The 13,078-nt window shown below is 37.1% G+C and overlaps 1 protein-coding gene across 8 annotated transcripts in view; it reads right to left on the bottom strand.

Annotated features, from left to right (window-relative positions):
- PPHLN1 (periphilin 1) overlaps positions 1 to 13,078 on the bottom strand; it is a 148,508-nt gene that overhangs the window by 90,821 nt on the left and 44,609 nt on the right. For all 8 annotated transcript variants that reach the window (XM_061204845.1, XM_061204842.1, XM_061204844.1 and 5 more), the window contains one exon: positions 361 to 572. In XM_061204845.1, coding sequence (XP_061060828.1) covers positions 361 to 572 — 212 coding nt within the window. The remainder of the gene's footprint in view (positions 1 to 360; positions 573 to 13,078) is intronic.

Below are 13,078 nucleotides of genomic sequence, written 5' to 3' on the forward strand. Positions count from 1 at the left end.
ATATAAATAGATTTCCCCTAGTGACAGAAGATTAAAGAGGTTGGATCAGCTCAGGAATTAGCAGAAAATACAGGAGGTATATGACTTGCCAACATGATTACAACCTCTTGAACGCTGAAGAACTAGAAGTGAAATGTCATATAGCCTGCAATTTAAATGGTTTCAAAATGTGTGTGTGTGTGTATGTGTGTGTATGACATTCATTATACTATTCTTTCAACTTTTCTGTAAGTTTGAAATTTTTCAAATAAAGAGTTAAAAATAATAACACATATAAGGCAATCTGACTCAATACGTTCTTATCAGTGGAGGTTGCCAAAAAAAAAAAAAAAAAAAAGGAGAACTCTTAAAAATACATACTTCTATGTTGAGACTGATGGAAAGAGTAAGTTTTGCTTCTTTCTGGGGAGTAACTTCTACTGCTGACACTGGAGCCAGATCTGCTGTGTGGAGAATCCTTTCGGCCTGCAGGTGATTCTCTGAAACAAGGAGTGTCTCTTTTATGAGGAGACCGGTCTCTCACATAATGGGAAGAGTAGAAACTTTTTCTTCTAAAGCCGTCTCTCATGTCCCTTTGAAGAAAAAATAAAATAAGTTAATTATATCCTATACTCTCTATATACAAGCTCAAATGGCAAAAGCTCTGGTTACAAACCACTGTTTGTGTTGTAATTTATGTCCCCTTTTTCTACCACCACCTAACTTCTGAAATCAGTCAACAAAATGAAACTTTATCAGTGAATTATGTCATTTTTTCAGTTTGGGGTAGAACCAGGTGGTTAAGTGCAAAAGTTACTTTATTTTAAGCAAGCACAAAAATTTTTTAATGTGAAAAAGTCATATAGTCTCTACTTCTGCTTGCTACTAACAACATACCACACAGCTACCATACTCTCAAAGACACCTAGAGAATGCCAAAGATTTCCCCAATGAGACAGTTCATGGTCTACTATCCTCTTCTAAGTACAGGATATACCACTGGTTTTCAACTAGTGTGATTCCCCGCTGCCCTCCATGATAATTTGGCAACATCTACAGACACTTTTGTTGTTACAACTGGAGAGGAGGGAATGCCCCTACTGGTTAGGGGCAGGATGCTCCTAAAATGCTACAATGCCCAGGACAATACCCACACATATACACAGTAAAAAACTATGCAACCCAAAGTGTTAACAATGCCAAGGTTGAGAAACCCTGGTATATACCTATTAAATCCTTGCTCTCTGAATTTACAACAGATTGTTGCCAATCTCTAAATACCAACTTTTTATATCATCTTTACTTTTATAAATTAAATTTCCTTAGTAAGCAATATCATCAACTCAAAGCAGAAAGTAAGCCCAAGTAATAAAGATTTATAAAGCAAAACTATCTTTATAACAGTAAAGCAAATTAAAATTATTAAATACAACTATGAAGACACAAGCCTCGGACTTCCCTGGTGGCACAGTGGTTAAGAATCCGCCTACCAACGCAGGGGACACAGGCTCAAGCCCTGGTCCAGGAAGATCCCACATGCCGCGGAGCAACTAAGCCCTTGCACCACAACTACTGAGCCCACGTGCCAGAACTACTGAAGCCCGCATGCCTAGAGCCTGTGCTCAGCAACAAGAGAAGTCACTGCAATGAGAAGCCCGCTCACCGCAACAAAGAGCAGCCCCCGCTCGCCACAACTAGAGGAAGCCCGCGCAGCAATGAAGACTCAACGCAGCCAAAAATAAACAAATTAATTAATTTAAAAAAAAAAGACACAAGCCTCTATTTAAAAGAACACTTGGAGTCAAAAAGGTTTTAATTGAAGATTTAGCAAATGTACCTCCATATTAAAATTAGAGACCATTATCTTCAGACAGAAGAATGCTAAAAAGACGAGCCAATTGTATGAAATTTCAACTGCTCAGAAAATAATTTCAGCATATTGACTGGTAGTCCACAATATATAAGTAGGTTGTTGTCATTAACTGATTAATACCCAAACTATATCCTCTTTCCAGATATAATTTTCTCTGTGCAAAAGTAGAAAACAGTTAAAACTCATTTATGATAAATAAACTCAGACAAAATACTAATACTGAAATAAAGCATTAAAGAAATTCCAATATATTCAAGTTCAATCACTAAAGCTATAGAAATCATATCAATATCACTGAGAGCTGAAGTAAGTAGCTATATATGTATTACACAGATTTTAGGAACTGTACCAGGCGCTGGGGACCCAATGGTGAACCACATGCATGCAGTCCCTGCCATTACGGAACTCTCAGGCTAGTGCGAGAGGCTGATATTAAACATACAGGCAAAACATGTAGCCAATGGTGTGTGCAGGGAAACTAGGAGTCTACTTAGTCCAGGCAAGAGACAGTGGTGACTTAGATAAGGCGGGAGCAGGGGAAATTCAACATGCACAAGAGTGCAGTTTTGTAGACTCAACGAGACAAGGTAAATGTTTGACTAATGAGTGTGAGAGACGGTGGATGACAAGATGATACCCAGAATTCTGGCACGATGGATTACTGAAATAAGAAAAATAGACCTGAGAAATAGGGACACGGTGGGAGATCCACATTTAGACTTGATAGTGCTATATTTGAGATGCTCATGTAATATCTTGGTAGGCAACTACAGATACTGGTGATAATATCAGAAGAGATTTTTGGCTATAACTATAAATTTGTCTGTAAACAGGCAGTATTTAAAAGCCTTGGGTATAGATGAAAACAAAGGATAAAAAGTGCAGAAGGCCCAGAATCTAGGGCTAGAAAACTGCCACACTGAGAAGGAAATGGGCTGTCTGAGAAGAATGAAATAGAGTGGCCGTAGAAACATGAGGCACAGGTGAGTAAGTTATCAGGGAAGGCAATGAAAGAGTGCTCCAAGAAGGAGAATACAAGGTTTCATACAGCGAAAGTAAATGAGCTCTTCCTGATAACTTACTCAGGAAATGGAGAAGAACAGGCCCACATTCAGAGGAGAGACTGCCTATCTTCTCTGGAGGGAATGGAAAGATGAAATGCTGAACTACAGTTTCCTAATCCTGACACCAGATGGCAGTAAAATCACAACAGCACAGTTGAGAGCTGTCAGAGCGGCTTGGGGTGGCTAGATACACACGGGGGAAGTGCACGTCAGATTTTAACATCTCAGAGCAGAGTAACGTCTCTCCTCTCCTTCACATCAGCATCTCCTACTGACCATCAGATTAAGCAAAAACATCACCACAGGCGTCAGCTACCGTAAGTACATGGTACTACTTTGATAAAGTGGTAATATTAGCCAAGTCATTTATTCATGTGTGTATGTATGCATATTTTTTCATATCTATATATCTCTGTCCCAATATACGAAAGGCACTGTGAGGAATTACTCTGGCTCTGAAGAAGCTTAATATCTAATGGGGGAATGGGGAGTAAATGTTCCAGAAGGCTGGTACTGTAATTTAGAAGCGACATATATACATATTAATAGATGAAAAACTGACCAAGGAGTCTTTAAGCAAAGGTGAAATTTAGATCAATATTGTCTAAGAGAAATATAATCAAGGCACAGATGATGTAGTCATATTTCAAAAGAGAAACAGGTGAAATTAATTTTAGCAATACTTTACTTAAACCAATATATCTAAAATATTAGCAACATGTAATCAATATTAAAAAATTTAGTGAGATACTTTATATTCTCTCTTTCATCTTACAGCTTGAAAATCCAGTGTGTATTTTACACTTACACAATATCTCAGTCTGAACTGGCCACATTTTTTTTTTTTTTTTGGCTGTGTTGGGTCTTCGTTTCCATGCGAGGGCTTTCTCTAGCTGTGGCAAGCGGGGGCCACTCTTCATCGCGGTGCGCGGGCCTTTCACTGTCACAGCCTCTCTTGTTGCAGGACACAGGCTCCAGACGCGCAGGCTCAGTAGCTGTGGCTCACGGGCCTAGTTGCTCCGCGGCATGTGGGATCTTCCCAGACCAGGGCTCGAACCCGTGTCCCCTGCATGGGCAGGCAGATTCTCAACCACTGTGCCACCAGGGAAGCCCCTGAACTGGCCACATTTTAAGTGCTCAACAGGCACATTCAGCTAGTGGCTCCCATAGGAACAGCACAGATTTAGATGGTGGGAAAAGCATTCCAAGCTTCAAGAAAAAGCAGAGAAGGATTAAAGGATATTATGCAAACAAGAAGAGAAGTAGTCAGAACAGTGAAAACTTAAAAAAGCAGTAACTAAAAAACAAAGGAAGAAATTTTTGAAAAGGGAAAAGGTAGTTAATATCAAATACTGCAGAGGCTGGGAAGAGATCTTCATATTTAAAACCTAAGAGTCACATGACCAGTGAGTGGGCTGTCCAGTAAAACTTTGGAAACCAAATCAGACTATAAGAAATTATGACATATCTACTAAAGGAGTTAAACTACTTTTCTTCTAAAAAAAAAAAAAAGTTTGGCAGAGGGAAGAAGGAAGAGAATTGGGACAATACTCTGAGGAAAGGGGCTTACTTGGTCATATTTGGAAGTTGGGGGGAAAAGGCTAATTTCCTATTGAAGGAGAAACTGATAATCCAAGACACAAAAATGGTAACTGACAAAGAAGGAGCCAAAAATCACCAGGAAAAAATGGGACAAAGGAACTAAGTAGAAGAGAATAGCACTGAAGCCAAGAAGAGAAGAACACGAAAAGGATAAAGAGGAAAATTCTCATTTCAAGAAGAAAAAATATGAGAAATCTCTCTTCACAAGTCCTTTACCTCAGTAACATAATTCTAGAAGTCATTAATAGAAAGTAAAGAAAGTAAGGACATGAACAGACGCTTAAGGCAGAGTGGAAAGTATTTGTCCTTTGGGGGAAAGTATTCATTTGAGCAGTGTTCCTCAAAATGCAGGTCCCCAGACCTTCATCAGCACTACCTTGGGAAGGTGATAGAAATTCAAATTCAGGGCATCAAACCACACCTACTGAATCAGAATCCCTGGGAGTGAGACCAAGGATTCCGGGCTTTAACAAGGCTCTCCAGGTGATTCTGTTGCACAGGAAACTTTGAGAAGGACTGAACTACACAAACTCACTAACGTCTAAGAGCTGTGTACATATAAATATGGTATCTTTAAGTCAAAAACAGAAACTCAGGGCTAATGATAGAGGCAGAACATTTTCCAGTGGTGATGATTGTAGGGTTTGACCATGCCAGCGGAGAGCTAAAGAGCTGAAAACACAAGAAAGAACTGGTGTTAATTAAAAGCATCATCAAATCAGGATAGGGAGGGATGGAGGAGAAGACTATATGCCAGAAACTATAATAATCCAGGAACAAGAAATGGGGTCCTGGAAATTCATCAAAGAGTACAAAGATGAGGACAGGTGGTACAAATGGAGAAGTTCAGAGATGACACTGGAACTGTGGCTTGGAGGAGGTAATAAGGAGCAAGAAGTATGCCCAGAACTCATCTCAAGAATCAAGGAATTAGGAGGCAAGTGAGTTGGGAGGTAAGTGGTTTCAACTCTTGGAAGTTAGGTTCCTGTTGCAGAAAATGGATGGAAAGAACAATAGAAAATATATCCACTCTACTTTGATACCAAAAGACCAAGTCTTTGCCCTCATGAAGCCTATATTGTAATGGAGAAGACATATAAATACAACATTTCAGACTGACAGGCAGTATAAAGAAAGGTAGATGTGAGGGAGGTTATTTTTGATGAGATGATCAGGAAGAACATCTCTGAGAAGGTAATATCTGAGCAGAGATGTAACAGAGGGGATGGAACCCAACAAAGAATGAGGCAGTAGAGAGACCTGATATACATTTACAATGATCACTCTAACTGCTCTGTGAAGGCATCATATGTTGGTGCCAAGGACACAATGATGAGTCAGAGAGCTTTCTTGGCGTTTATAGAATTATACAGCACCAACATTTCAAATATAATACTAGCTCTATGTATAGGACTTAACAGAAGCATAACTAGTAGAGGAAGGAAAGGGACTGCTAAGGCCCTCTGTGAACTAGCCTCCTAAGTACTAAAAGCCCCTCCCAAAGTAACTACTGACTCCATGACCTTGAACAAGTTACTTAACCTCCTTATGCCTTAATTTCGTCATCTACAAGGTGGGGATAATAACAGTACCTACTTACAGCTGCAAGGAGTAAATGAGATATTATATGTAAAGCACTTAGAACAGGGCCTGGTACACAGCACTCAACAGATGTTAGCTAATTCTATTGACAGTATTATCCCACTATGATTTCCATCAAATCGGTATAAAGGCTTATTCAAGAAATTAGCTAAGCGTGCCAATACAACCGCTTGATAGCTTTGTCATTCAGAAAAAACTATGAAATCTTACATATTTGTTAAGAGTTTAAAACCTACTCAAAATAATAAAACCTCCAGAACAAGACTTCCACTTGACTTCCCAAGCAATTTGCTTTACAGAAGATGAACTGTGGATAATTCAATGTAAAGAATGGCAGTTATGGAGTTCTGTACACAGACAAAACACATATAAAGTGAAAAGTAGGCAGAATGGCCATTCACTAGACTAGGGGTCAACAAACATTTGTTTAAAGGTCCAACTACAAATATTTTAGGTTTTGTGGGCTATATGGTCTCCATCACAACTCCTCAACACTCCACTCTAACACAACAGCAGCCACAGATGATATGTAAACCAATGTGTGTGGCTGTGTTCCAATAAAACTTTATTTACAAAAATAGACAGCTGGTCAGATTTGGCCCATGGGTTATAATTTGCTGATTCCAATGTAAACAATTATGTACTTCTTGAAGGTTTCCAAACACAATTTATTAAAGAATAAAGAGTTTACCTATAGCTTCCTTTTTCTCACAGAACACAAGGAAAAGTATGGGGATTTTTTTCACCCTACCCCTTGCCAATATCTCAAGATTTTTATGCTTTAGAAGTTTAATTGTATTTTGGACAGCAAGTTAGTTACATACTGATAGAAATATGTTTTGGCTGATTCATATTTTCTTTTCTACCAGAGACCTGACTTTATATGTTTATAATGTAATTGTAAATATACAAATTTAATGTTTATTTACTTATAATATAAAAAAGCTTTTCTCATCAAAATGTGTTCCACAAGATACTAATCCACAACTGTGGGAAACACTGAGTTTAATAAAATCAAACACCTTTATTTACAGTGACACTTCTCAGAGCATTCTCTGCAGGAAGACACAGACTCAAAAACTAGTTCCTCTGCTCACGCATGGCCTTTGGTCTTAATTTACTTCCTGACTCCTTTAAGCACAGCAACTTTGCAATGAATGGTATCTATGACTATAGTTTTAAGGTTTAGTGTTTTCATTATCCGTTATCTTATTTTTAACCTTCCCCCAAACATATGGATCCTCAAGTTATAAAATATTTTACCTAACTTTGAGACAACGTGGGGAAGAGGGTGATAGATTCTCTTTCCTTTAACACATACTATGACAAATTCAGGCTGACTAAAAAGCTAAATGTTTGGAAGGAAGGGATAGGAGAAAAAGACCTGTCTCTCTGTCTGTCTGTCTGTCTCTGTCTCTCTCTCTCTATATATATATATTTTAAAGATACTAAATAATTATAAGTCAACAGGAAGAAACCACTGTGTATCAAAATACCAAGTTTAAACTACATACCAAAAAAGTGCCTAAAGTTGAAAATTTAATTAGATTTAAAGCAAATTTCCAATTAAGAGGGAAAATTCCAACATCTGATGGCAGTCTTAAATGTTAGTCTTTAATAATTTAATGAATGTTGACAAACCTTTGAACAAGATGAAAACATCAATAAAAAGTAGATGAAGGATATGAAGATAAATCAATGAAAGACAAATGTATCATCTCACTAAATATTTAATATAACTCAAGTTATTTTAATTTTTCCCTATCAAATAGGCAAATGATCCCATCCAATAGTGAAAATTAGGATGGGATATATAAGCCTCATCATGAATAATACACAATTTGGGTTGGGCTGGAAATTGCTAGGGATTTACTGGTCCTAAAAAGAAAAATACTACTCTAGTCCATAAAACAGAGTTAGACTTCAAGGTCCACACTGTCAGAATGCCTTTCTTATCTTTAAATAACAAGTTTCCTTTCTCTCTTCCTCTATTTATATTCTGTACAAATCTCACTTTTTCTAGGCTCAATCTAATGTTACAAAATGCTACACAATACTTTGAATTCCTTCCTTTTCTAGGCATAACACCTGGTTAATTTAGTTTGCACTTGGTTTCAAATGTCAACCATAAGAGTTTCTATCTTTGAGAGAAAAAAGTCACAGCTATCAAAACAATCCAGTAGGGCTTCCCTGGTGGCGCAGTGGTTGAGAATCTGCCTGCCAATGCAGGGGACACGGGTTCGAGCCCTGGTCTGGGAAGATCCCGCATGCCGCGGAGCGGCTGGGCCCGTGAGCCACAACTGCTGAGCCTGCGCGTCTGGAGCCTGTGCTCCGCAACGAGAGAGGCCACGATAGTGAGAGGCCTGCGCACCGCGATGAAGAGTGGCCCCCGCTTGCCGCAGCTAGAGGAAGCCCTCGCAGGGAAACGAAGACCCAACACAGCCAAATAAATAAATAAATAATAATTAAAGGTGCTAATAATTTAAAAAAAAAAAAAAAAATCCAGTAATCCATAAATAAGATGGGTGTCAATGTATATCACTAGTGCACGTGATATTAGTTTTATGAAACAACTGAGTCTTAATTTTCTTAAATTTTTGTCTTCCACTATAATTTATGACAGACTTAGGTAAAAATGGATATACAAGGACTTAGCTGTTTTGTTCTTTTTTTCTTTAAATTAAGATAATATGGCAAGGACAAATTGAGCAACCTTGTATCTTTTACCTTATACCGAAACAAAACCCTTTTATTTACTTCTATTTCTTTGGCATAAAATGTAATGTAAGAGTGCAATGAGTTTTTAAAGCATGTAATTCAACAGAAAATCAACAGTGCTTTCAGATGATTTCTATAATGTGATTGTAGTACTTCATAATGTAAGTTTTAAATTTTTATTTTTATTTAATTAGAAATTAGTTGTTAAGTTTTTTTTTCTTTCATTTCATTGATAGTTCCTATTTATCAAGTGGAAGACCAAATATTTCACAATTATTTAGTAAATCAGTTTGACTATTATAAACAACTTATGTAACTAAATATTTTCTGATGTCAATATTCTCTTAAGTTCCCTATTTTAGATTTTAAAAATTGATCTTCCACTACTCAAAGCCACCTCCCTCCAACACCAACCTTCCAATCCAAAAAGAAATCTGGATAGCTAATATTCTCCACAGTAATTAAGTAGCTGTAATTATACTTCAAAGAGGAAAAGCAACCTCTAGAAACAGTTTCCTGATGCTTAATGTACTCAAGTGACGAGTACAGCTATTATTACTGCTCTGAGAGTCTGATACTCTAAATGCAAAAAAACCCTACTTATCCAAATTACGAATATGAAAAACAGTCAAAATATATGCAAGGATAAAAAAGGATTCTATTAGTGAGGCTCCTTAGTATACTGATGGTTCTCAAGTGACAGTGATTTTGCTCCAAGCAGGACATGTGGCAATATCTGAAGACATGACATTTTTTACTGTCACAACAGGGGGATACTACTATCATCTAGTGGGTAAAGGTCAGGGGTGCTGCTAAACAACCTACAATAAACAGGACAGACCCCCTCAATAAAAAACTGCCCAGCCCAAAATGCCAATAGTGTCAAAGTTCAGAAATCCTGAGACAGACAGACACACGTGCATGCACGCGGGCACACACACACACACTCAAATTTAATCTATCAGTTTAAGAAATAAGAAGAAACATTCTAAAGCTTTCTTGGAACCACTTAACAATTCTAAAATGTTACTTTATAACATACCTAACATCAAGTATTAAAATTCCTTCAACTCTTCTAAACATTCAAATTATATGTTACATTTTCAAGTAAAGTATTTTCTACTCTATTTTCAATCTTTAATTTATATACAGTCCAATAGTTAAGAGCACAGACTCTGGAACAAGTCTGCCAGGTTTCAAATCCTGGCTCCATCATTTGGTTACCATGGGAGAGGTGTGACAGTTACTTAACTTCTCTGTGCCTGTTTCGTCATCTATAAAACAGGAATGATGGATTAAGAGGAATAATGCCTACATAATTCATAATACATAATAAGTATTCATACTTATTAACTCAAATTAAAAAAAAAAAAAACACTGAAAATACCAAGTGTTGACAAGGATGTGAAACAACTGAAATTCACATGTGTTGCGGATGGGAATATAAATGGGTGCAAAGCTGCTAGCTCTCAGTCCACAAATCACCACAGGACTCACAAATGCACATCATCATCAGTGACGAATCGCACTGCATTTTTCAAAGGCTTTTGGATTAGTCACGGTGCATCTGTTACTCAGTTCATACACAGACAACAAAGCATGTAGTTTTGTTGCCTTCTTGTTCCCAGTGATAAACCCACGTGATATTTTATAAAAATGGATAATTGAAAGAGAATTAGTCAACAAAGACAAAAGTGCAGCCAAGAAACAAAGAAGTGACAGTGATAGGAGTGGAATTCAAATTGAACATAAATGGAGTTACGGAAGAAACAGGTGACCATGGGAATGTTGACAATGTTGCCTTCAAGATATGCAGCCTGAGGAAATTGGTGAGGGCAAACTTATTGAAGGCAAACAACGAAAGAACTGTGACAAAAAAGGATGAAGATGTCCCAGAGGAAGTGAGGCTAAGAAAAAAATTCACATTAAAGGAACTCTCAGAGATATTTCACGGCAATGAAAATGCAAAGGATAAAATGTTGGAAACTGATCCAAACTCAGAATGGAGTACGTATGACCATTCACCAAGGCATAAAAAAGATGCTTGCTTCAAGAAGAAGACAAACACTGTTCAAACTACTCTTGATAAGTTTTTTTACAAAGAAATAAAACTCAAACTCTCAATGTTTCTAATGTTATAAATTACAGTGTATTAAATGAATATTAGTTTTACCATTTATTTTACTTCCCTATACATTTCTATTGAAAGAGTTTAATGTTTTGACAAAAGGTTTTACAAGTCACAACGACTGTAATTATTCTCATTGACTGTTAAGATGGCTTTATGTCAGAATAATGATCACCTTTGGAGAGAAAGAAGAAAATAACTGAATAGGTGCATGAAGAAGCTTCTGGGGTGCAAGTAATGTTCTATTTCTTAACCTGGATGTGGTTACACTTACGGTTAACACTGAGCTATACACCTTGATTTGTGTACTTTATGTATGTTATATGCTCTAAGAAGTGTCTATGAAAAAGAAAGGTATTGGGACTTCCCTGGTGGCACAGTGGTTAAGAATCCATCTGCCAATTTAGGGGACACAGGTTCGATCCCTGGTCCGGGAAGATCCCACATGCCGCAGAGCAACTAAGCCCGTGCACCACAACTACTGAGCCTGCACTCTAGTGCCCGCGAGTCACAACAACTGAAGCCCATGCACTCTAGGGCCGGTGCTCCACAACAAGAGAAGCCACTGCTATGAGAAGCCCACGCACTGCAACGAAGAGTAGTCCCCGATCGCCGCCAACTAGAGAAAGCCCGTGCGCAGCAACGAAGACCCAACTCAGCAAAAAAAAAAAAGGTGTTTATTTTCCTCTAAAAATGTGATATACAAAAATTTAGCTCCTTATCACTTAAAATGATGTGAAGGGATTTTTTAAAGAAAGCAAACAGAACTTTCATCTTCGAGAAAAGAATTTTCATTTTTAATATTTATTTTAAGGGAAAACAAATTGTAAGACCAACTACTGTCTAAAAATCATTATTATATTTTAAAGATTTATTTCGAACACCTGAACAGCATAGCATTACTCGCCAAACCCAAGAGAAGGCAGCCTTGTCAACTTCAACTACCAACGTGGTGTCAGGTAATCTTCCCAGAGGATCACCAAGAAATCAGGGCAACATGATTAGCTTCCTCCACCTCAGGATATTCTCTCTGCAAAGGCAAACCTTATAATATGTCTTGACCAAGAAATAATCCAACTTATATTTTGTTGCTATTTATTTTTCCATTATTCAGAAAAATGCTATACCTTAACAAAGCAATTCTTAACCTTCAACGTTATTTCCAAATATGATTCTCGTCACCTGACCTGCAGAAAAGTTAGTGCACAGATTTGAAGACAATCTTTTATAGATAAAACATTAAAAAAAATAATCCTTTATAACAAAATATAAAATTTAAAGATGTTTTTGTCTCCCATAGTTTTTCTTAAATCTTTGGTGCCTGCTATTGTATGTATGCAACTAAATGTTATCAAATGACTAATGAATAAGCAAACACAAAATAATTATTAACAGAAAAATTTTAAGTCTTCTGTTGCCCTTGCTTTAACAGCTTGTATTTCTGTAAATTCACTCACGGTTTTACTCTGTACCATATATTTAATAGATATTTTCTACTAATAAAATCTTTGACATATTTTTTAAATATTTCTGTTTCATAGAGTTTGACCTAAAGATACCATTACTTCAAGGCTCACCTCGATTTTTGCTACTTCAACAAAATACCACTACTACATTTAAGAAATACTTCTATGTCCAAAAATGGGGAACTAAATAATTCTAACTTGACTGCTGAAAAAAATCTAGAAAAACTGAACAAAAGATTTGTTTTTTAGTAATCCGCTCAGAGTCATCAGAGAGCTAAAAATGTAGTAAAGAACTATGGATCCAAAGTACAAGAGAAGCAGGAAGCCCAGATTGCTGAGCCTGTCTTTTTTGGGCTGCTTTTGCTTTTATATATCTGCCAATTTCAGAAGCAGGAGTTGAGAGGATGAAAAGCTGAGAAATAATTCTGATGGCTTCACAGAATTAGGATATAAAGATCTTCCTAAGGGTTACACAATGAGCAGGGTGAACCGGAAGTAGACTAGCCTGGCTTCATATGACCTAAATTCCCTTAGGTTGACCCTGAATTGCTAATGACTAACCCTCTATTTGAAATACTTAGAGATTTCTGTCTTCTTGATCACTAATTAAGATTCCTTAAAATTATTTCAGATGTAAAAATCCCAT

The sequence above is a fragment of the Eubalaena glacialis genome, chromosome 11 (genome assembly GCF_028564815.1).
Source record: "Eubalaena glacialis isolate mEubGla1 chromosome 11, mEubGla1.1.hap2.+ XY, whole genome shotgun sequence".
In the NCBI taxonomy this organism is placed as follows: domain Eukaryota; kingdom Metazoa; phylum Chordata; class Mammalia; order Artiodactyla; family Balaenidae; genus Eubalaena; species Eubalaena glacialis.